Source organism: Zeus faber (genome assembly GCF_960531495.2).
Source record: "Zeus faber genome assembly, chromosome: 17".
In the NCBI taxonomy this organism is placed as follows: Eukaryota; Metazoa; Chordata; class Actinopteri; order Zeiformes; family Zeidae; genus Zeus; species Zeus faber.
Genome location: NC_137204.1, coordinates 5,642,536 through 5,668,463, shown reverse-complemented (window position 1 = coordinate 5,668,463; position 25,928 = coordinate 5,642,536). Strand labels below are relative to the sequence as shown.

The window sequence follows — 25,928 nt, the reverse complement described above, 5'->3', positions numbered from 1 at the left end:
TTTTATCAAGCACTCTCTTGACACATGCTTCCTTCTGCACCATGTAGACCACAAGATGTACGGTATGGATCACAGTGTCCAGTCCATATCCATGTCAACATGATGGTACCTAACAAGAGGAACACAGCAAAATAAAAGGTTAGAAAAGGTTTTTATTTTAACCCTCAAAATCTTAAAGGTGGAAATACTTTTACATGAGACTACAAATACAGTGGAAAAAAAGAAAGACACACAAGAGCAGATAGTCCTAACATCAGTCTCAAATTCATGTGATTATTGACTGTAATGTAGAAGAATAATAACATCAATAAAAATGGTTGTTACGATCAAGGCTAGTAAGGACTCAAATGCATGACAGAGACATAGGCAGACATGGGTAGATGAAGGAGGTTTATTCGGAGACAGTGGAAATGACAGCAGGGATCTGGTTGGGTTGGATTGCATCTGAGCCGGCGGGACTATCGGAACAGGTGGAGCAGGACAGGACAGGTGAGGACTGGGAAGGAGGGATCCAGGTTCCGGGTGGAGGGATGGAGAACAGGGCTGGATGAAGCAGGAGAGAAGAGAGGAGACAAGCAGGTTAGGACGAGGACGAGATACTGCGATATACAGGCTGGGAACTTGGGAACATGCTGAGTCAGGAACAAACAGACGGTTGGGGGTTCCAGTACCTGGGTCGGGCTGGTGCTCCTGTGCTCGGGTCACCAGCGACTCGATCTCCCATGTGAGAGTAGCGGCAAAACAGGTGGGAGGATGATGGGGTCAGGGTCCATACTGTTTTCCTTTGATGTGAAGATGCGGGACAGGGCATCAGGTTGGGTTTCTTGGAACCTGGGCGGTAAGACAAAGAAAAGTTTAAACGGCCAAAGAATAGCGCCCACCTGGCCTGCCAGGAGTTGAGCCGCTTCGCCGACCGGATGTAGGCCAGGTTCTTGTGGTCTGTCCAGACGATGAAGGGGTGGTTCGCTCCCTCGAGCCAGTGGCGCCACTCTTCCATTGCCAATTTAACAGCCAGGAGCTCCCGGCTGCCCACATCAGTTTCTTTCGCGTGGGGTGATCCTGCAGGAGAGGAACGCACAGGGGTGAGCTTACCGTCTGTTGGGGAGCGCTGGGACTGCACAGCTCCTACCCCTGTGTCCGAGGCTTCCACCTCGACCAGGAATTGGAGGTTGGCCTCAGGCTGAGCCAGAACCAAGGCAGACGCGAAGTGGCTCTCAAGCTCGTTAAATGCAGTCTCAGCAGCGGGAGTTCACTTGAACGGTGCAGTGGTGGAGCTGAGGCCCGAGAGGAGCGGCAATGCGGCTAAAGTTCCAAATGAAACGCCGGTAAAAATTTGGGAAGCCGAGAAAGCGCGTTATTTCCTGCTGTTGGAGGTTGGCCACTCTGCCACTGCAGCCAACTTCTCAGGGTCCAGCCGGTTGTCCACTCTGATTGTCACATCCACCAGTTGGTCCAGGTTGGTGGGCTCGTCCTGCCACGCCAACTCCTCCCACAAGTTGTCATTCAGGGCATGCTGTAAAATGTCCTGAAGGGCTCAGTCGTTCCAGCTGCTCTCTGTGGCTTGAGTCCGGAACTTAACGAGTGCGGCGACGCTGTAGGGACCCTGGTGGAGGGAAAAGAGCCTCATAGCGGCTTCCTTGCCGCGAACCGGGTGGTCAAAGATCCTCCTTATCTCGTGGGTGAAGAGCTCGTAGGCACGGCTCTCGGGACTTCGACAATCCCACCGTGGAGCCCCAGGCGAGACTCGCCCCTCTGAGAGGCGATGTGGGCGCTGTAGGAGGAGTTGGACGATGGCTATTGTTCAAAAACCACTGCGCACTGGACTAGGAACGTGCAGTCGTAGGGTTCCAGGGCAGGGACGTGGGACTCACGGAGTACAAGAGGGGTCCTGGGAGCCAAGGTGGGGGATGGAGCAGGAACCGGTGGAGCCGGTGAAGCTGGCTGGACCTGGAGGCTACTCACAGCTGCCGAGATGTTCCGGAGGTGATCCGCGATGTCCCGGAAGGCTTGGTCACGCTGCCCTTGGAGAACACCCTGGTTCCAAATCACTCAGCGGAGCGCCCCTGTGTCGGCTGAGTCCATGGTTTTTGGCCAGAATGACTGTTACGATCAAGGCTAGGCGGGACTCAAATGCATGACACAGAGACGGTAGGCAGACAGGGGTAAACGAAGCAGGTTTATTCGGAGACACAGTGGAGATGACAGGAGGGGTCCGGTCGGGTTGGAGCGGGTCCGAGCTAGCGGGACAATCGGACAAGGAGGACCAGGACAGGACCGGTGAGGACTGGGATGGAGGGACAAAATACTTGGATAGAGATACTTGGATATACAGATTAGGATGCGCCAGGAGAAATACTAACTCAGGTAAGTTAGCTGAAGATCTGGGGATGAGTGACTGGGGAGCTGGAGAATAAATATCGTGGTTGATGATGATGATAGGTCTCACGTGTGTGTGTTTGTGTGTGGAGTTTGCCGGAGGGAGGAGCAGCAGATGAGGAAAGAGCGGCCTCTAGTGGTGCTGGGAGGCCGTGGGCTTGACAATGGCTCACAGGTCATCAACAATTTCAAACTCACTTTCCATCGTGGAGGGGTCTTCCAAGCTGGTTTTCTTCTCCTTCATATCACTCCCATTGTCTGTTATTACTGTAAGGATCTTCCCCTTTGGTATGTCCCACTCTTGCATATACTATATTTGTTAAACATGCCTTGATTGACTGCGTAGTGTGTGGGTGGGCTACTTGTTCAAGGGCCAACAATATGTGTTTGGGTCTATTTTGTTCAACACAAAATTAGTATGACTTTATAGTAAGGAATGAAGCTGTCAGTCCTTTTTTTGTCCACAAGTCAATGCCAATACATAATCTCTGTGCAGCAGCCACTTTCTTTTAGAATTTTTGTCTTTCATCTTCAAAATGTTTGTCAATCAAATTTTTATTTTAGTTTTCTTTGGAACAGTCAGCATCCTATCTACAGTCTCCATCATTTTCACTCCATCACGCCAACCAAGTCCTCATCTTCAATCATTGATTGGTAATCCTATGTACCCAATCCATTTTGCCATAGACTACTTTTTCCTGTATGTCTAGCATTAAGTATACAATTCTGCTCCTGTCTCCCATCATATGTCAAGCTCTCCTGTCATATGTCTAACATTAAGTATACTACATTTCGGCTATTTTCTCCCATAATATTATACTACATTTCTACATTCCTGCTCCTTTCTCCCGTCATATCTCAAGCATTAAGTATACTTAATTTCTGCTTCTTTCTCACATCACATGTCTCGCATTAGGTATATGACATTTCTGCTCCTTTCTCCCGTTGTATGACTTACATTAAGTATACTACATTCCTGCTTCACTCTCCTGACATATGTCTAGAATTAAGTATACTACATTTCTGCTCTTTTCTTTCATTGTACATCTAGGATTAAATATATTACATTTCTGCTCCTTTCTCCTGTCAAATCTCAAGCATTAAGTATCCTATATTTCTGATATTTTCTCCCATAATATGACTTACATTAAGTATACTACATTTCTACATTTCTACTCCAATCTCCTGTCATATGTTTAGAATTAAGTATACTACATTTCTGACACTGTCTGCCATCATAGGTCTAACATTAAAGAATACTACATTTCTGACATTTTCTCCCTTCATATGTATAGTATTATGTATACGACATTTCTGCTCTTTTCTCCGATCATACTGTACGTCTAATATTAAGTTTACGACATTTCTGCTCTTTTATCCCATTATATGTTGAGCAACAAGTATATGATATTTCTGCTCCTTTCTCACTATGTATAGCATTAAGTATACTACATTTCTGCTCCTTTTTCCCGTCTATGTTGAGCATTAAGTATACCAAATTTGTGCTCCTTTCTCCTGTCATATGTCTAACATTAAGTGTATTACTTTTCTGCTCCTTTCTCCCATCATATGTCTACCATTAAGTAAACTACATTTCTGCAAACTCTCCCGTCATATGTCGAGTATTAAGTTTACCATATTTCTACTCCACTCTCCTGACATATGTCGCGTAACAAGTATACCAATTTTCTGCTCCTTTCTCACTATGTATAGCATTAAGTATACTACATTTCTGCTCCTTTTTCCCTTCTATGTTGAGCATTAAGTATACAAAATGTGTGCTCCTTTCTCCCGTCATATGTCTAACATTAAGTATATTTCATTTCAGCTCTTTCTTCCATCATATGTCTAGCATTAAGTAAACCACATTTCTGCTCATTCTCCCATCATGTGTCGAGCATTAAATATACTACATTTCGGCTCCTGTCTCCCGTCAAATGTCTAACATTAAGTGTACTACAATTCTGCTTCTTTCTCCCGTCATATGTCTAAAGTGAGGTAGATTACATAAATGCACCTTTCTCCCATATGTCTAACATTAAGTATACTAAATTTCTACTTCTTTCTCAAGATTCAAGAGGTTTCTCCTGTCATGTGTCTAACATTAATTATACTACAGTACATTTCTGCTCCCTTCTCCTGTCATATGTCTAACATTAAGTATACTAAATTTCTGCTTCTTTCTTAAGATTCAAGATTCAAGAGGTTTCTCCTGTCATATGTCTAACATTAAGTATATTACAGTACATTTCGGCTCCTGTCTCCCATCAAATTTTTAGTATTAAGTATACTACATTTCTGCTTCTTTCTCCCATCATATGTCTGAAATTAAGTATACTACATTTCTGCTTCTTTCTCCCATCATATGTCTGAAATTAAGTATACTACATTTCTGCTTCTTTCTCCCATCATATGTCTGACATTAAGTATACTACATTTCTGCTTATTCTCAAGTTCAAGTTCAAGTTCAAGAGATTATTTGTCACATACATATACATACGTTCATACATATATGCAGTGAAATGTCATGACACCCGGTGATTACGCACAATAAGCTCTATAAATACTAAAAAATACCAAAATGTGCGTAATCGACACAAGGTGCTCGCGCAGGCAGCCGCAAGGGGAGGCGCCACAATCGCGATTCTGGGTCCTATAATTATATAATAGAATTAATTGACTGTGTTGTATTAAATATACATTTAAATCCATCATATGTCCAATATTAAGTATATTACATTTCTACTCCTTTCTCCCATAATATGTCTGGCATCAAGTATACTACATTTCTTCAAATGTGCATTCTTCTTTTTGTTACATGTTCAATTTGAGGACAGGGAAACTTTACACTTATTATCTTTAGAATGTCAATCTACCTTTTAATTCGTGACCTCCAGTCAGATGAGCAACTCTGGGTATTATACGTCTCTAACTGGTACGGGACAGCAGAAGAAGAAACAGTCTTTATTCGTCACGCAACACACCACACTACAACACATGCTTGCACACACACACACACATGCTTTTGATGGTGGCCGGTGAAATGGCTCCTCTGCTTTTGACCCATCCTGACTTGTCCTTCCTCCGGGGGCACAGCCAGGAGCAGTGGGCAGCATACGTAGACGTGCCCGGGGACCAGGTGATAAGTGTCCATCGCTGGTCAGACGATGATGGGTGCATGTTTTTGGTGGGGGTCCTTACTGACGTGAGGTGGAGGAAACCCCATGTGAGCACGGGGAGAACATGCAAACTCCACACAGAAAGGCTCCTATTTGGGAGATAACCCGCCGGAGCACGGTGCCAACAGCGCCGAATCGAACCCAGGACCTTCTTGCTGTGAGGCAGCAGTGCAATGCACTGCGCCACCGTGCCGTGGTTTCTTTTAGCTTGTATTGTATTTCAAGTTATGCAAAAACACACCAGCTCAAGTTAGCTAATAAAATAACATTAGCTTGAAAAAAACATTTAAGTGTGCTGATGGTACCGTTGCATGAGTTTCGGGATGACTCGTCTGCAAATGTCGCTTCAAGTTCATTGTTTTTTACCATTGATTTTTGCTCCACGCGGTTTACAAAGGGTATTTTTTTTCCATCAAATTTGACATCTAATTTGACAATTTGATCACATTTGACATCAAATTTGAAAATGATCTATATGTCTGTTCTTCTCTTTCGCCCAAAAATGAATCTTTTTGTACAGTTTATGAGACATGCAACAAGTGTATGCTAGTTGATTTCCCACCAGGTAGAGCGCATGCAAGGTAAAGTATGGTAAGGGGCACATGCACGTGGGGGAAGCCGATAAGGAAAAAGCTAGAGGGCAGAACCTACTCTATGTGAAATAGAACCTCCCTACCACACAAAGAGATTCATTCTAATTGGATCTCTTCCCAAATTTTCCCTCCTTATCATTTCCATATCATTTTCATTCATAGACGAAAGTGTCAATAGATTTCGTCATAGTTTTTGTCAACATCAACAAATTATTTTTTATTTAGTTATCATCTCTTTCAGTGAAAAAAATGTTGATGAAAATTATGATGAAAGTTATTTGTCCAAGAAATTAACACTGTTCATCATTCATCGCATATTCATGTACAGTAAATATATAAAAAACAGAGGGATTTCATTTGCATACAATAATACATATTATATAAATGTTAAGTTTTGGATAATTGTTTAAAAATGTTCATTTACAGACATAGTAACAATAAAACTGAATCATAAAATGGAAACTGTCAGGTATATAGTTACATATGTAGTCCACAAATATATTCAGGAAACATGGTTCATAAAAGGAAATTCAGAATCTATTAAATCTGATTCAAGACATTTTATTTTACTAATACATTATCAGAATTGTATGTCACTTTTCAGGATAGGAATCAAAAAGGTTTGTTCATCTTGCTTCAATACAAAACTAATTATACACTTGCATCCGAACAAACTGCATCACTATATTTTAGCTGAACAATTTTAGGACAATTATAGGTCCAAGTACCATTGTAGGATTGAGAAAACAATACAAACATCTTTTTTTTTTTTTACAATCCCAAACGTTACGATATTGTGGTAGTGACCTTCAAATAAATTCACAGTGTTAACGATTTCCCTGTAGATATTAAAGGCCATGTGTTTAAGCAATATCACACTAATAGGCAGTATGTCAGGTCATTAAGGTAGATGGTTCTCTGCCAGGTGTTAGGCACTCCCCAGCGAACTGTTTCACTGAACCCATTCTTCTTTTATGTAGGAAAGTCAGGTTTTTTTTTAAAGAGGCTCCTTTGGATTTTCTGCGCTGATCATTCAAAGCCCCCATGTTTTTTCGTCCCTGTATAATATAGCTTTTCCTGCATGTTTTATTCATACCACACCGTGTCCTTATTTTTTCCCTACAGCTTCTAGTTTTAAGAAATCTTAGAAAGCTTAGAACAACACAAAAGAATTACGGAAGGGGAAAAAAGCAGATGACAACGAGAAGCAGTCATAGAACAACCCAAAGGAGATCCTCACTGTTTATTTCAAGCAGTAAAAATAGACTTTGTGTGATGTTCTCTGCGTGATTTAATGATGAACAATAAGGGTTAGACACTTACACACTTTCTCTCTTTGCTTGAACGCTACTAAATACTCAACCTTCAAAAACTCAATAGGCATCTGCACGCTGTCACTGACAGCGTGTTGGTTGCCTGGCAGGAATACTGACATTACTCAGGGAAATGTTGGACCTTGCAAATGATCTACTGAAGCAGATTGATAATTACCTGAACGGCTCAGTGGTGCCACACCCTATTCTCCACCTTCAGCTGATGTGTTTTGCGGCTTTTTATTATCATATAAATCTTGTTATTCCCCAACCCAGCGAGAAATATACTTAATACATGTTCTGATTTTGTTGGCTTACATTCAACCTTAGGACGTCAAGTCTTATCAAAAGCAGTGTTATTTAAACACTGTGCCACGGCATGCTTGTGTGCCCTGGAAATGTTTCAAATTCCACTACAATACATAAATAATGGTAAGTAGCTCTTGCATTGCAAGATCAAAATTGCAACGCTGTACTGATTTATCAGATCCAGCCAGAGTAGCGACTCAGAACAAGTTAACATTTCACACTGAATGTGAGAACTATTAGAAGGGATGTAAGGTTCGACTTTCTTTTGAGCTTGGGTTATTGGAGAGTCACTCAGGATGCTAAATTCAGTTTCCTATCAGTCTACACAACACAACACATGAACATGGGGTGGGATGGATGCTCCCTCACGGGACCATGCTGAAGAACCCTAATCACGTCAGCGAGGCCAATAAGATCATCTCCTGAATCTATTTGTTCCTCACATCACCTGACTGAAGACTGAAGGATGGGTAGCAGTGGCTAACCATCATGTCAGCTCAATTAAATGGAAGATGGGAAAGAGTGCCAGGGCGAGACTTCCCAGTCAGCCCTGATGACCAGATGTCCAGTCCTGCTTCAGCCATGTCCTCAGGAGGTGGAGCTGAGAAGCGGAGCTGTCTCAGGTGTTTGAGGCTATTGCGTTTAGTGATGGAGCTACCACTCCATCACTACCGCTTTCTTTTAACTTGAGCCATCAGGCTGCCAAAAACATCGAAATGTCTCATAGCCAATTCCCGCCGATAACAGCAACTCCTGGCCTGCTCCTAAAGCTTTTCATTGCCGTCTTTTGGTTTTTCGTTATTCTATATGAAGGGATTATAGAAATCCATCAAACAAGATCACAAGGATGAAATTTCATCACGAAATCCATTCTTGTCACAAAAAAAGCAACTGTAATTTGCCTTCAGGAGTATAGCATATGAATACAAAGCTTTCCCAATCACCTTGTCTCTTCTTGCTCCATGCAACCTTTATTCAAAGGACAGCATATTATTTGAATGCTGGATTCTTTTGACAATCTAATTCATCTGGCAGATTCAGCAGAGCAAGCAGCGTCGCACAAGTCAATACCGCTGTCACGTTTACACTCTCTGGGACTTATTAGAAATCAGACTATCACTTTCTAGCCTTTCTTCATCTGGAAGTATACTCAAAAGACCGTCAAGCCCTATTTGTTGCCCCCAGAAGGAGTTGCCGTGTTCAATAATTGTCTGAATAGCGCTAGCGGAATCTTCCTCTACAATCCTCCTCATCTGCAAAAGGAGGAGGAAGAAATCAGATGAGTTGAAACCGTACAGCCCTACATACTGAACCAGGCATAAGGCGTTCTGAGTTCTCTCCCTCTTCATTGTCACGACAAATTCAGAACAGGTTGAGGAGGTTTGTGAAAACAGCTATGTAGAGGAACGAAGACAGAGAAGTGGAGCGCACTGCATATTAATGACTAGGAATTATATGCAGTCCTATATCTACAAATTTTTCAGTAAGGCTAGTTTGCCGGCTAGGCATCATGTCCTGGTGGGAAGCTACAACGAGTGCCTAGTTTTGTACATAAACAGGCTCTATCAGACACTCAGCAGCAACACACACACACCCTGTTGCTCAGAACTACTCATATCAAACCCTACCCTGGAATATCAAACAGTGGGGCAGAATCCCGTCAAGGAAGAATCCCCTGGAGAGAGGAAGGAGAATACAAATGTGGCTGCCATGATGTCAATCTGGGAAAATGCACAATGTGCACACAGTCTTACTTGATACAGGTCAAGGGCACAAGAGTAGGAATAGACGCACAAGTGCACTCCTGGTCATGTAGATTGTGAATTAATTATTGTGGATTTCTTAATCCGGGAACTTAAAGTTGAGAGGAATTCAGGGAGAATGTGGAATTTATATTTTACAATGACTGTTAATCTATCCCTACAATCTATATTTGCTTGAAACACTATAAAAGGATGTGTTGGGTCAAGTTCCTCTCTAGAATAGCTCAATTGTGACGGGAAGGTCACAGTGAGTTTGTAGAAGTTCTATTCGTGATGCTGGCCATGGGCACACAGAGGTCAGATAGACGTGTCCCAGCATAAACTACAGAGTGCAGGAAATCAATTCTCAACTCTATAATTGCTCTGTTCTTTTCCTTCCGTACAACCAATCTGGCCCATGCTTGAGCAAGTGCATCAAGAGTGAAGCAAATGATTTTCGTGGCTCTCTCTCCACTGGAGGCCAGGAGGTCATGATCTGCAGAAATTATAAGGCTGCTGGACAAGAACCTCGGAGTCCCACTGTGTGCAGGGATTTGTTGAATCCTAAAAAACCGCCATCCTTTCCAGGGACCTGGACAGTGTTATGTTACAACTTCAGTCTGAGCAAATTGTATCGCCCTAAAATACGTTGCAAAGGTGGTAAGCAGGTGGTGAATTGTCCGGAGTGCTGGATGGCATTCATCGTGTGGGACGTTCGCACTGGATTGTCAAGACAATTTTCTGAGCATATCAGTAAAAATGTGATGTTTCCATCCCATTCACCAGAGGCAAAGCCAAGTTATTGGCTCAATGCAAAGACTCTATTAATTTTTTCAATGATAAAAAGCATTTTTAAAATAGACACAAACATGTGTACAAATTAGTATTGTTTTGGAGTGTACAAACACTGTGGCAGTTTTTTAAATATATTTTTTACATTTTTTAAATGTGTGTTTGTGAGGGCAAAGGTCGTTCCTGCCTTAGGCAATCTATCCATTTATTTGAGCCCTACGTAGTAGGATTTTTAGTCCCTTTTTTATTTAGATACTACATAACTTTAACTATACAACATACCTTTATAACATCATTATAACTATCATTATAGAGAATTCATAACCAAAACAACCATAACCTTGTCATACATCTGAACACAATGATGAAATGAGTCTGGTCAGCTGTTCTAATTTATTGTCTTTCTAATTTTTGTCTGACGTGTACTCATGTAGACATGGAGTCTAATCCAAACAAAAGGTTAAGGAGGTTGGGGTGTTGTATAAGTAAATTAATAAATGTTCTTTGGATATATTAAAAAACTAACTGTTTATTTAGGCACTCTTTATGCTAGAGATGGTCTTTACGGCCAGAAATCCATTTTTTAAAGTTTTAATTTTAATCTCCAAAAGCAACAGTGATCATTCTCCCACTCTGAAATAACACCATCGTTGCTGAGACTCCTCAACCACAGGGAGTAATAATCATATGGTTATTGCCAATGCAACAGAGAGCTTGATTCATAATAAAATGGGCAATTTCCCCTAAATCCTCCCTTAGGGTAACTGGTAAACTAAGGAGGGATTTGATGTAAGGGGTATGAGAGCTGTGATTGTGTGTTATCGGCTGAGTAATTTGCTCTTGTATAAACATGCATTACTGTTATCTAAGTGCCCCCTGACAGACGATTGGCTCCTCATTAGGCCTGTGTGAAATTAGATTAGCAACGAGCCTCTAAATTATGATCCAATCCCAGAACACATAATCTCTCACACAAATATCCTCCCTCTCCCCCTTTTCTCGGTCTATTTTTGTCTCCTTCCTTTATTTCCTTTCTCCTGCCTCTCTCCCCTGATTTGCCCTCGACTCTTCCCATACCACCTTTCTGTCCCCTTCACTCTCTCCCTCTCCCTCTCGCTCTGTCTTTCTCTGTCTCTATTTTTACTTAACAGAGTGTAATTGCAGTGGGAGATCGGATGAGTGTGTGTTTGATATGGAGCAATACCGCAGCACTGGCCATGGGGGGCGCTGTTTGAACTGCAGAGACAACACGGACGGGCCCCACTGCGAGAACTGCAGAGAGAACCACTACAGAAGCTCCCAAAATGGCCCCTGTCTGCCCTGCGACTGCAATATTAATGGTAAATTAATTGAGTGTCTATTGATGTTACTACATTGTCAAGATTTTTTGGGGTGAGGGGGGGTGAATTATGATTTTTGTGAAATGTCTAGTTATGCCGTGAATGTAAATTCCATCATCATCATCATCATCATCATCATCATCATCATCCTCATTATTATTATCTATAATGGCTTTTATAGTATCTTCAGTCATTTTAACCCTGACCTTAAATTAAGAACTAAATTAAAAAGAAGGTTGGTGGTCAGAGGGACATTGATAACTGAGGGAAAACTGAAATGTAGCATGGACATTATCATAGAAGCAGAATTTAAACAAATCTAAATGACAAGTTAAAGCAGATGACATAAATTAATTATCTTCATAGGTCATTTACTCACATTATTTACATTAAAGTGAAACAAACATGGAAAAATATTGAAAAATAACAAAACAATACAGATAGATCGATTTTTACAATATGGCTATAGTCAAATAGATGGATAGATTTTTTTCTTCCTCCTCTCTTTCACCCATGCACTCCATATGCTGTTCTTTGTAGGCACGCAGAGTCTGCAGTGTGACGTGGAGGGGAGGTGTGCATGTCGAGCCACCGTGATGGGAGGCAAGTGTGACACATGTCAGCCCGGCTTCCACTCACTGGGCCCTGGTGGCTGCAGGTGAGCATCACACACATGCACACATTTACACACACAAGCAAACATGCACATAAACAACACAACACAACTACAAGCGTCACATATCCAATACCTGCAAAACATGCATAAATGTGTGGCTATGCTAAACCCAATAATTTCAGTTATTCGTATGATATCCACCATTTTTCAAATGTATTTATGAGTTCTAAATCTAAATGGAACCGAATTTCCGCGTCTTTAATCAGCAAATTATTTTGCTGATTAAAGACGCACTGACTGAGCCCAACTTTGTGGCTTGTGATTTAAATGCATGCAAGATTTATTTTAGTTATCGTTTCAAAGGCATACCGTATCTGTTTGTGTGTGCAGATGTGTGTGTCTGTGTGTGTGTGTGCAGATGTGTGTGTGTGTGTGTGTGTGTGTGTGTTTTGCCTATAGTATATCTCGCATGTTGCAGTATTTATATTCAGTAGAAGTCCATCCTAGCTCTCCACGACCCTCTGCTTTCTGCTGATAGAATACTAAATCCTGCCGGTGTTGAAGCGCATATCAAGTACTTTTTGATGTTTGAGTGTTATTGTTGCCAATATTTTAACAAAAGGCCTTGCGGTGACATTTGATTGGGCCCCTGTCCAAGACTGAAACATTAATATTCTGCCACTGTGTAAAAAAAACATCAAAGAATTTGTGTATAGTTGGATTTTTTTGTCACTGGTGGCAAATATATATGCCTGCTACCTGCCAAACGACGTTAAATTCTGTCTCTAGCCGGCGAATCAGTCAAACCTGGCCCCCGTGGATGGTCAATTCTTCACACGTTTAAACTCCCATAAATGATCAGCAGATTGCGTCTGCTCGCCTCCCGCCAGCTGGCATGACAACCACACACCGACTCCGGAGCGTTCGTCGAAATTCTCGCACCTTCCAGGCGCTTGGTGATGTGACAGCAGCCGTCGTGATGTTCAGTTCTATGAGACAGGATGAGGACGCTGTTTGGCGAGATAGCGAGATAGCGATTACGTCTGGATGCTCATTGGCAACGCCAAGCTAACAACCTTGTCGTTGTGCCCTCGTTGTGTGTGTATGTGCGTATATGTGTGTGTGTGTGTGTTGCATGCGTGCGTGCGTGCGTGCGTGCTTGTGGAAGGGTGGCATTGATATTGTTTACCACCTTACCTTTTCACCTAGTCCCTCTCTGGGTCGGATACCTGTGGGTAACCCGCACAAACGTGCTGATAGGTTGTTTGTGATCCTTATGATCTTATGCTTATGACCTTATGATCCTACCCCACGGTTCGGTTCCATTTAGAGTTCGATATCATAATTACATTTGAAAAATGGCGGATATCAAGCGTAATCACGAGAGTATAAAATTGTCTTAGGGAGTCTTAACATGGCTTAATAACAATACATGGCTATTAAAGATACCTTACTTATTGTAATATTTAACAGAAATTATAACAAATATAGCTGCAAGCAGCAATACACAGAGTCCTTTTTAGACGTGTAAGTGATGAATTGCATTTTGAAGATTTTAAACATTTTCCGTTATTATACACAAAACTACACGGATTCAGCCAGATATTCGTCCAAATTTGGCGTGATGGACAAAACTGGGATGTTTATGTGGAAACAAAAATAAATACAAAAAGTTAAAAGATTAGTCGGAAAAAATAAGGCAACAAAATAAAAAAACAACAATAGAAAAAAAGAAAATAAAGGAATTTATTACGTTTGTTAGAGAACAATTTATACAAAAATGAAATAGTGTCATGATCCTCACCTTCCTTATTCCCTGTCTGTCTGTGGCTCCCTCTGTCCCTCTCTGGCTCCCTCCGCCTGCTCCGGGTCTATCTGTCTCTGTCTCCCTCTATCACTCTCTAGCTCCCTCTGTCTGCCTCTTGGTCCCTCTATCCCTCTCTGCCTGTCTGTCTTTGTCTGGTGTCATGTCACATCCCTCTCACTGCACACCTGTCCCTAGTTGGTAATCTCACCACCTGTCTCCACCTTCCTCGTCACTCCATTGGTATTTAACCGGGTCCCATTCACTCTGTCAGGGTCAGATCGTTGCATGTGTCCGTGCATGTCTTCAACGTCTATGTTCCTGCCTGTTTCCCTGGATGTGTGCCCCGAACTCCCGATTCCCTGTCTGTCCTGATCCCCCTTCTGTTGCCTACTCCTGATTTCCTGCCTGTCAACGCATTAAACCACTGTACAAACTACTAAAACCTTGTGTCCTGCGTTGGGGTTCATCCCATCCTCCCGGGTCCTTCTGGGGGTTGCGCCTCATGTTTTTTTCTCGGGATCCCCAGAAATCCCCCGTGAAAGGGTGTGGTCCAAAGGGTCCCTGAGGTCCAGCCCGTCCCTGCCTCTGAGCGGTCGGCCGCCTCTCCAGAGGTCGAGCCCGTCCCTGCCTCTGAGCGGTCGGCCGCCTCTCCAGAGGTCAAGCCCGTCCCTGCCTCTTAGCGGTCGGCCACCTCTCCAGAGGTCCAGCCCGTCCCTGCTTCTGAGTGGTCGGCCGCCTCTCCAGAGGTCCAGCCCGTCCCTGCCTCTGAGCGGTCGGCCGCCTCTCCAGAGGTCGAGCCCGTCCCTGCTTCTGAGCGGTCGGCCGCCTCTCCAGAGGTCCAGCCCGTCCCTGCCTCTTAGCGGTCGGCCGCCTCTCCAGAGGTCGAGCCCGTCCCTGCCTCTTAGCGGTCGGCCGCCTCTCCAGAGGTCCAGCCCGTCCCTGCCGCCGAGCCGTCGGCCACTTCTCCAGAGGTCTTCTGTCGCCTGCCCTGTTGGCCTGGTCAACGTTCTAGCTTCCCGGCCATACGCCTGAGGGGTGCCTGCTCCTTTTTGCCCACCTCTGGGCCCCCTCCACCCGCCCTTCTCAGACAATTCCCCCCAGTTCCCCTGTCCCACTCGTCCGATTGGGACGTCTAGGAGCTGTCCCTGGGGGGGTGTTGCTGTCATGATCCTCACCTGCCTTGATTCCCTGTCTGTCTCTGGCTCCCTCTGTCCCTCTCTGGCTCCTTCGTCTGTGTCTGGTGTCACGTCACATACCTCTCACTGCACACCTGTCCATAGCTGGTAATCTCACCACCTGTCTCCACCTTTCTCGTCACACCTTCAGTATTTAACCAGGTCTCATTCACTCTGTTGGGGTCGGATCGTTTCTTCTCACATTGTAACAAAATAATGTCACAATATATACATACAGTATATAAATCGATGTAATCACATAAACATATGCACACACATAATGACGAACACAACTTCATAGAACCCCAGTCACATATTTCCCATTATTCACATAATTTTCACAGACATCCAAGCCTTGGAGACCCAGACGCAGCTGTCATTGTTCAGGCCTCCCCTTGATGCAGCTACAGAGAGTGAGAACAACATTTGTCACAGTTCACCAATGACCAGTAACTCCACAATGACTACAGTATATATTGTTTCTGACTTCCCACAATAAACCGTTGATCCCAGAGAACTGCTTTTAGCACACCTGTGATTCGACCCTTGTATAACCTGCCCTTGTACGAGATAATTCACTTTGAGATAAAACTTTTTTCCTCTTTATTAGAAAACAGGGCATTCAACAAAATAAGTTTTCTAACACATGTATTTGAAGTCTATGTTCCTGCCCATTTCCCTGGGTCTGTTCCCCGAACTCCCGATTCTTGATTCTCCACCGGCTCCTCTGCTCCTGGTTCCTGATTCCCTGCCTGGTTGAGTCCCTGCCTTCCCTGTCACGAGTCCCTGCCTATCCTGATCCTCCTCCTGTTCCCTGCCTGTCAACCCATTAAACCGTTTGGGTTCATCCTTGACCTCACCCCTAACAAATAATGGTCCAGAATATGTATGTGTAGTCCGCCATGGACAACTTTTCAACATCAAGTCATTTAATGTCAAAAAGAAGACAAAAAAATAATTGCTTCAATGTCTAATTGTATAACAAACATAATGAATATATGTTAGTTTTAATTAGTACTTTATTGTATTGTTTCTAACAATGTTCAACTGGAAAAATAGTTAAATAGATTACTTGCCTATATTGCAATACAGACAACCTTTTATTACACTAATTTTGAATTTGACTTATTATGGAAGGGCTTATCACAATTTCGCTATGTTTAGCTGTAGGAAGCTGCATTTTTTTTTTTAACAACCGTGTGTTTTTGCCTTTTAACCAAACCTTGTCATTGTTAGAACTTATTGTTTATGAAAATAGATCTGTAGTCACAGTGACGGAAGTTGACGTTTGGTCTCTTGTGGGGCAATAATGACGTATTTATGGAAGCTTATGAAACAAAGCAAACTTATGTAATTTTAGTGGTCATGCCTTTCTGTGGTCTAAATTTCAGATAGGTTACGGTGCCATGAAATCAGAAAAATGTTGGCGTCTTTGTGAGTAATCACAATTTTACGGCTTCTAGTTTTGCAACGTGTTCCTAGCACCTGAATGCATCACTCATTCCCAAAGTTGGACACTGTCACAAGTTTCTGTGGATTAATGTCCTTTCGTGCCCAAATTCTCCGATAGGTTACGACTGTATGACAACAGATAAAGGTTGACATTTCTACCTGATTATGTACAATTTGCAGGATACTATTATTCCGATTTGTTTGGGGAATGCAAACTCATGGACTCGCAGATTTTCTATCTACCGCTGTCGTGAATCTGGCAAAGTAAGGAGGACCACAATGCCGCATCTAACGGCGATGGACCCCTAATAAGTGGATTGTGTTCCCGGTTCGACCCCGGGTTGGGGCCTTTCTGTGTGGACTTTGCATGTTCTCCCTGTGCCTGATTGGGTTTTCTCCGGGTACTCCGGTTGCCTCCCACATTCCAAAGACTTGCAGGTTAGGTTAATCAGTGACTCAAAAAAATTGACCGTAGGTGTAAATGTGAGCGTGCATGGTTGTTTGTCTCTGTATGTCGGCCCTGTGATAGACTGGTGACCTGTCCAGGGTGTACCCTGCCCTTCGCCCAATGACAGCTGGGATTGGCTCCAGCGACCCCAAGAGGATAAGCGGTATAGATAATGGATGGATGAATGTATCTACAGGCAGCAATACACAGGGACCAGTTTATTCATTTTAGGTATTTGTTACAATTAGTTGTTTTTTTGTTAAATGCATCAAAATTTACATTCATGTAATTCCACGAATCAAACTGTCACATTACGTATGAAGCATTTCCATTTCAACTGGACGTCAACTATTGATTTGAATTTCTAAAGTGACGTAACTTGTGTCATATGAGATAAGTCAGTTCAAATTAACACAAGTCAGATAATTGTTTTATTAAACAGTTTTCCAAAACATCTGGACAACATAATCAATGGGATCCAGTTTATTCTTTTTCGGCACGTGTTACATTTTTTGGTTTTTGTGTAATGCAGTGAAATATACTGAACTTATAAACACAATGTAGTTACGTCCATGTAATTTAAGTTTCCGAACTTTCATGGCATTACGCATGACGCATTTCCATTTCAACCGGACGTCAACCATCATCAATAATGGTAAAACTTACATTGAAAGTTTTTCCATTATTGTTTTTTTCGACAGTATTTATTTAAAATACTTTCTTTTGGAATATTCTGACTGACGTTGAGGACTGGAGTTTTGGACAATGGCTTCTTTATTGTCTTCGATTGTCGTCTATTTTTGGGCATCTGTAACAATAACAACTTTTGTAATTACTTTTAATTACAATAACAATAAATACATTTAATTTTAGAAATATGTCAATACATGTTAGTTAATTTGGCATTAGAATTATTACGGAAGAATTTGTCAGTATCACAAACACTTTCTGCCTTTTCATTAAAGTTTGTTAAGTTTTGGGGTAGAAAAATGTTGATTCGTATGAAATTTAAACCACACGATCCTTGTGAAATACCGGTTTAAACGACACCTCAGCCATGTTTGTAGGGTCTGCCCAAGTATGTGTGCCGGATAGTTTTATCCGTGTTAGCTGTGGGTTTAGCCGTGTCTGCAATATCGATCAAATTTTTCGCTAATATCTGCTCAGTACATGGATCGATTTGGATGAAATTTAAACCACAAGGGCTGTGTTTGTGACAGCCCTACAGGCTGGACCCCTTATAATAATAATAATAATAATAATAATAATAATAATAATAATAATATAAAATAATAATAATAATAATAATAATAATAATAATAATAATAATATAAAATAATAATAATAATAATAATAATTATAATAATAATAACAATAATAACAATAATAACAATAATAATAATAGTTTTAATTTGAAGGAGTTGAATTTAATTCATACAGGGTTGGTTATGGTAGCGTTAAAAAAGCACCCGTGCAGGACTATCTCAGGTGAATGGTGAAGTGCAGCATACAAATAACCCAAATTAAGTATTTGCATAGCCACACATTTTAATTGCGTTGTAGCCGCTAAAAAACCTTATAGTTAGTAGATTTAAGGTATCGCACCGTATCTTTTCAATAGTTACTTTAATCTGAGGTGGCCTGCTCTATGGCTGTGAATGTGGATGTGTGGAGAAGCTGTGCTAAAATCCCTCCATCACGCTCCTCCTGAGTCATAACTCGGCCTGTCCAGCCAGCTCCCCTTAGAACGTGTGCCCCTGGTTGTGGCACTAATCAATGTTTTAAATCAAAGCTCACTGATCCCTTTTAAAAAAAGAAAGGCACCCACCCAATCATAACACAGCGGGCCCCGATTTTGGTCGACTCACTCCGGCCGTCCGGAAGAAGACCCCACTCACGCACACAGCTGGGATTCTGGGAGCGATTAAATTCTTACCCTCCACCGTCTCTATCTCTTTATGTCTTTCACTGGTGCGCAGCGGGGAGCCTGCTGGGCTGAGGTGAGGTGTGAATTACTCAGACTAGCGGAGCAGAACCGAGTTAAGACTCACTTGCCTTGGGGATAATTGAATTGTTTGTCATAGCACCTCATTAAAAAAATATTTTTGGAGTAACAGCTCTGGCAAAAAAAAAAGCTTGATAAAGAAAAGGGGACTGAGCCCATTTGACTTTAAACCAGGCCATGGGTTCAACAGCTACTCAGGGGGTGTGGTGAACGATAATTAGACATCTCTGGACGTTATCCCTTGAGTTTTTTGGGGCTAGAACTATCAATTTAGGATATACAGGATATTGTGGCATGGTGGCACAGTGCATTGCAGCGCTGCCTCACAGCAAGAAGTTCTTGGTTTTGATTTCCGCTCTAATCGGGTTAACTCCCGATTAGGGGTCCTTCTGTGTGGAGTTTGCATGTTCTCTCCATGCTCACATGATGTTTCTTCCATATGACATTGTAAGAACCCCCACAAAAAATACGCACAGAAACATCATCTGACCAGCAATGGACGTTGAAGTTGGTCCCGAGGCACTGTACTGTAAGCTGCCCACTGCTCCTGGCCTGCCTTCCAGAGGAAGGACAAGTCACAGCCTCCATCTGCATATGTGTGTCAGCCATAGCTGCATGTAATGCGTAGTGTGTGGCAATAAAAGACAAGCTAAAGCTTGCCCAGTTTAACCTTAATATACTGTATAAGGAGGTATCCATCCCACCTGCATTCATGAGCACAATATATTATTACTGCATAAAGCAGTGTGATACTGGGCAGTGTGGTACTTAATCAGGATCATATTTTTGTATTCAGTATATTTATATCCGATTTGTCGTGTTGAGGATTGGTGCACTTCTACAATTTCAATTAGAATTAGAAAAGCTTGACTGGAAAGCTGTCTGGAAAAAAATATATATAACAATATAAAATAAATATATCTTAGGCAAATATACATAAATAGCCAAAAATACATCGCAGAAATATATAATATACTGTATAATACATCATATATAAAAATACCCAAAGTGTGATTCTATGCACAGGATAAATAAATACTAAATATTGGTATAGGTCTATATTCATGTCTTCGGCATTTTTTATAATTGAATAAGGATTTTGCAGTTTGCCAAAGAGCTCCCTATCAGTTTCTTATGTGTCCCTCAGGTTGCGACTTTAAATACCCCTTGTTTTGTGCAGAGCCTGTCTGTGTGACCTCAGTGGAAGTGTGGAAGTGTGCTCCCCACAGGACGGAGGATGCTACTGCAAGCAACATGTGGAGGGACAAGCCTGTGACAGGTGAGGAATGTGGAGGTCACAGAGGCGAATAAGAATAATCAAAGAAAAAATTGCGTTTGGTTTCAAATGTAATGTTTTTGTTTAATGTCTAGACCTACTTGCCCCAAGAATAGAACACTTGGATTGTAAACTTTTACCATCGAAGTTGGTTTGGATTTGGAAAACAAAATTTCAAAGATTTATTAAGGTTTATAAAGATAAAAAATTGAAAAATGTTTTAATCTTCTTTCAAAACTATCCTTGATAGATGATTAACAGAACATTAAGATGACTCCAGCAATATCTCAATAAATAACCACTTTTCCATGCCTATTTCTATGTTATACCTCTGATAGACTAGATCAACAGTTAAACTCACATATTAGCAGAACACACAAACCCTCGAGTCACAACCTATTAAATAATTCTGAATTCTCTGTTTGTTGACCTTTTTATTTTTTACGGATTTAACGGATCGCTGAGCAGGTTGGTCTCTCTTATGATGTGACCGGTCTTGCAGCGAATTTGTAGCCGTGTTGGTGTCTCACCCCCTGTGTTAGACAGAGTCTGGAGGTCAGGGCTCAAAGTCCGAGCAGCTGGGCTCCAGCGGGTTTGTTTTTTTGTTTTTTTCTTGTCTTGACACTGCACCAAAGACAGATTTAACTGGCAAGCAGTCTGCTCTGCACTGACCAGTGCGGCTCAAAGAGGACAACGTGAGATTAGAAGTGCAAGGTCAGGAAGTGATGTGGAGGAAGTGTCATTGAGATGTGTTTTGTATGATTGTAATTGTGTGTTTTCCTACAGATGCAAGCCGGGCTTCTTCAACCTGCAGCCAGCAAACCTTGCGGGTTGCCAGTCGTGCTTCTGCCTGGGTCACTCCCTGGCCTGCTCCTCCTCTGTTCAGCACGGTGCCGCCAATATAACTTCTGATTTCTTGGAAGGTAACCTCAGCCCAATTTGCTTATGTCAGGCACGCAGTCAACACTGTTGCCAGGCAGATTACTGAACATTTATATTATGTATAAACATTTTTGCTCATGATGATCTTATTCTGACTTGAGAAAAGAACATACTTTGAGACTTTGACAAATAGCGCTAATGAAGTTATTACATTACATTGCATTTAGCAGACGCTTTTATCCCAAGCGACCTACAATTATTCAAACACAACGGACGCAGCCATCAGGAGCAATTAGGGGTTAAGTGTCTTGCTCAAGGACACTACAGCACGCTAGCAGGAGGAGCCTGGAATCGAACCAGCAGCCTTTAGATTACTAGACCACCAGCTCTACCTCCTGAGCTACCATTCCCACATTATTAATTTTCTTCTCATCATTACTCATTTGTGTCTTTAACATATTGTACAAGATGATTATTATTGGTATATGTTTCTGATTTTAAGATCAGGATGGCTGGTTGGGAGAGTTTTCTGAAGGGCAGCAGTATCCACTTCTCTGGAAGGAGGGTGAGGTCTACCTGCTTCCACTGGACGAGGAAGACATTGGCTTCTACACAGCTCCAGGTAGGTCAATGGGAAAATGTTAGAGGATTCTAGGTCTTTCTCTAAATAATCATCTACCAGAAAATCTCAATCCCAGTCCTTGCTCCTAAGTATGTAAATTACATTAGTGTTTGTACATTGCCTATAATATCCATAGCGTGTTCCTGTTGTTCCTTGGTGAGATTAATTGTGGGCCTTTGGCAGTGGGTCATACAGCGGTTATACTGACACCCCTTCCTCCCGTCCCTTATCCGGCCATTAGAAGATAAGGGAATAAGCTGGCCCGGCTACAGGACTTAGACTCCCCCCCTTCTATCAGCTGCTCCAGCAGCAAAGGCCTGATGGAATTGGATGTCTTGGCCATGCTGGAGAGGCAACAAAGTAAAAATTGGCTCGGCTCCTTCTTGTCTCTGCTAAGTCGGTTCCGGGCATCAGCCCACAGCCCCTCCAGCCACCAGTCCCCAGCCAGTAGCGAAACAGGAGCAATCCCATTAACTCAACATCCTAAAGGTTTAATGCCCAAAATGCCTGATCACAGAAAAATGACTTCATTTAGAGGCAGCTGTTTTTAGAAGGATGAACACTTGCAGCCGAAAGTGGATGTGATAAAACTCGGTGGTCGGGCGTAAATTTTCCAGATCTGCCTTGTCTTCAGCGTCCGCAGACACGTGTTGAAGTGTGAGTTGTTGTTTATGTTGTTGCATACATGTCTGCACATGGACTTATATACAGTATATACTGTATATATATATATATATATATATATATATATATGTGTGTGTGTGTGTGTGAACAGATATTGGGGAGTGTTATTATTATTGTGTTTGTGGTCCATAACTCTGCCGTCTCTGTAGGCCAGAGCATAGAGATTAGTCGCCTGACTGGCTGAGAACTGCTTTGTGTCAGCCTCCTTATCTCCTTCTTGCAGCGCTTGTTTGTGTTGTTTCTTCACATAATAAAATGCATAGATCTATTGCGTTCCAGTCCCATTTAATGATCTCATTTTGGCTTGCGCACCCCCCCCCCCCCCCATGCCTTGTATGTGTACAGTTACTTAAAGATTAAACTGGAGCAGTTGCTTTGGAGGAAGATTCAGTTCCCCCGGAAATCCTCCCCTTTCCCTCTTTCTCTTTCCCCCTTTCCTTTTAATTTGTAATTGTGCTGTAATTCCTCCACTGTGTTTGTCGCCAAAGCGAGAAATAATTCTGATTGACAATGCCACATCCAAGACCATGCAAATGCCATTTTTGCAATTCCCTTGACTGTTATTTGTCAAGTCAAGTTCGTCTGTCATATACAGTAGAGGCGAAAGGAACAAATCAGATGTTCTTTGACTGGATTTGAGAAGAGGGAGGGAGGAGTTCTTGGAATCAGCGTGCTTAACCCAGCTGCAGAATAAAAATGTATCAGTATAGATGATGTCCCAGCACAAACCTAGGCACAAAACTGAAGCAACTAAACTCAGTTTACTCATAATTATACTGAGCATGAAACAGCTCAAAGATGGAGAAGATTTTCCTGAGAAACCTGATTCATAATGATTGTAGAGGTCATCTGTGAACTTCATCCCATACCCTAATGTACCTGCAACACAAGGATGTCATGATCTTTTTAGTCCCATTGTAATCTGCATCTTGAGTAATTCTCAAGATGAAAAAATGTTGTTTTTCAAGGCACTTTTCTTCATACTATAATTTAACTATTTCTGTTGAAAAGCCATGGATGATGCAGGAGAGTTATAGTGTTTTAAAGCCTTTTGGGTTTGAATTCAACTTCCATTATACAGTTATAATAAAGCACTCAAGCACCAAGCATTGCCAAATAAACAGCAATAATTGTGAGATAGACAGTCTCAACAGTTCATTTGTGTAAGTGGAAATGGTTAATTACACATATCACGCGCTCTTCCTGTCCTTTGTCAATGTGCCACACTGATTCCCAAATCACATCCAGTCCCCAGGTAAAACAAATCCAGTGTGAATAGCGCTTAAGAAGGAATTTTTCAAAGTAAGAGAGTGATCGACCTCCAACTTTGCTCACAGTTTATCCACACTGCCGTACCTCTTACTCTCCTCGTATTAGATGCTCCATGCATACGCTAAAATATCCTTCAGCGGAGACATTTCAATCACATCTTCTTTTAAAAATGTCAGTTTTTCCCTTGCCCCTTCTGCTGTCTACAAAATATCCCCCATCAGTTGTTCCACCACCTTAACTTGTTAACCGTTTCAAATAACCTTCATTATTTCAAACAATGACTTTTTGCTCATCATACACGACAATTCTACAGCCAGAAATTAATCCCTGTCTGTGCCTATGCACATGCAGGATCAATTGTTTGACGATAGGTGTGAATCTATTGATTTGAGTGGTTATGAGTGTGTTTCCCTATGTCTCTGAATTGTACGCACCCTCACTTGTCCTCCTCCTAGTCTTTGACTCTCTGGCTGACAGCTGATACAGGGAAAGGTGAAGCACTTAGTGATGCGGCAGACAGAACACTCAAGCTCTGGTGGTAGAATCTATCTCAGATGAATACAAAGTATTCTTGCTTTGACCCGCCTTCAGCAGGCACAGCCTCCACTTAAATCCACTGGACATTAGCTGAAGCTCTTTTGCCTTCAGCCGAGCGCCGTGCCTCCAGGAGACATCGTCAAATGTTCTTTATCTCGGCCACCTGTTTACAATAGCTTGTCATGAAACTTGGATAATTTCCATACAGTATTTAGGGTTAAGGCCAATCTGCTCCACCTGATGGAGCAGAGGAAAGAAAGAAAGAAAGAAAGAAAGAAAGAAAGAAAGAAAGAAAGAAAGAAAGAAATAAAGACAGACAGAAAGAAGGCCTCCTTGACATTGATTCCTTCGGCAGAAAGGCACAGGCCAAGTGGACCAGTGTGTGACTGGCCCGAGGTTCAGCAGAGCAGGGTGGCTGCTGCTCCAAAGCAGCAGAAAGGAGACAAACGGAGCCATCCTTGGATGGAGGAGGCCGGCGATTCGGGCAGGCTCCGGGCTACCTGTCGTTCCGAGTCAAGCCACAATGGCGGTCAAGAACCTCATTCAGCTCGAGTGCTGCCTGCACCGAGGTCTGCCGGCGATCCAGCCAGGGGACCTGTCATGTAAACAGGGTGGACAACGAAGGAAGCGAGATGCAGCAAGGAGGAATGAGACAGTTCAGACAGCCCGTTGTGTGAATATGCCCCTGTAAAAGATCTCCAGTTCTCTCCAGTGTGTGTGTCCTTGTGTGGTAAAGATAGATTACAAAATACTGTATGTGAATATTTGCGTGGGCTTAAGTTCTCCCCCCCAAATACCCTGTACCATGAATGCATAAGAGCTTTCTTAATCAAACAGCTCGCAATTCATTGCACCGCAGGCAGTGAACTAAAGCACTGCACTCTCCACCTCGTCAATATGAATGATTTTCAAGTTAAAGTTTGTCCGTCCAGCCTTTGCTCTCGGTCCAGTGGTCGATGTCAGTTAGGTCCACATGGGGAGCTGTGATTGTAAGGTAGCGGTGATTGAATCGGAATGGACTTGATTAAATTGGGTTGGAGCATGACTGAGCCCTCCCCAATTGATTGGCAGTTCCTTTACCATTCACCAGAGGTCACTGAGGTCTCCGTCCATTCTAGTGACGGGAGTTTTATGTCTCCCTGACAGGAGATCAAAGGTCAGGGGTGACAGGGCTTGCAGCAATCAGATTCCTCGGGCAGACTTGTAGGAACAAATTAAAGATCTACACAGCACAGGAAGTACAGGAAGTACTATTCTACCTTTCTTCATTCTTCACAGTATTTTAGTATTTTATGCTGTTCTTCTAATGGACGATATTCACTTTCACATAGGCTAGAATACACACACACACACACACACACACACACACACACACATACACACACACACACATTCAAAGGTACACAAAATCAAAATGCTGACACTACAAAGGTCATCCGAAATGGGAGAATCGATCTCCAAGTTGTCAGAAGTGACTGATTCACACATACAGGCAGCCTGGAGCACAT

The 25,928-nt window shown here is 42.4% G+C and overlaps 1 protein-coding gene across 1 annotated transcript in view; it reads left to right on the top strand.

Annotated features, from left to right (window-relative positions):
* lamc3 (laminin, gamma 3) overlaps positions 1 to 25,928 on the top strand; it is a gene marked incomplete at its 5' end in the record, with an annotated part of 138,338 nt that overhangs the window by 38,692 nt on the left and 73,718 nt on the right. Inside the window, 5 exons of the mRNA XM_080018330.1 lie at positions 11,456 to 11,644; positions 12,185 to 12,302; positions 20,328 to 20,426; positions 21,210 to 21,346; positions 21,808 to 21,927. Of these exons, the coding sequence (XP_079874456.1) occupies positions 11,456 to 11,644; positions 12,185 to 12,302; positions 20,328 to 20,426; positions 21,210 to 21,346; positions 21,808 to 21,927 (663 nt within the window). The remainder of the gene's footprint in view (positions 1 to 11,455; positions 11,645 to 12,184; positions 12,303 to 20,327; positions 20,427 to 21,209; positions 21,347 to 21,807; positions 21,928 to 25,928) is intronic.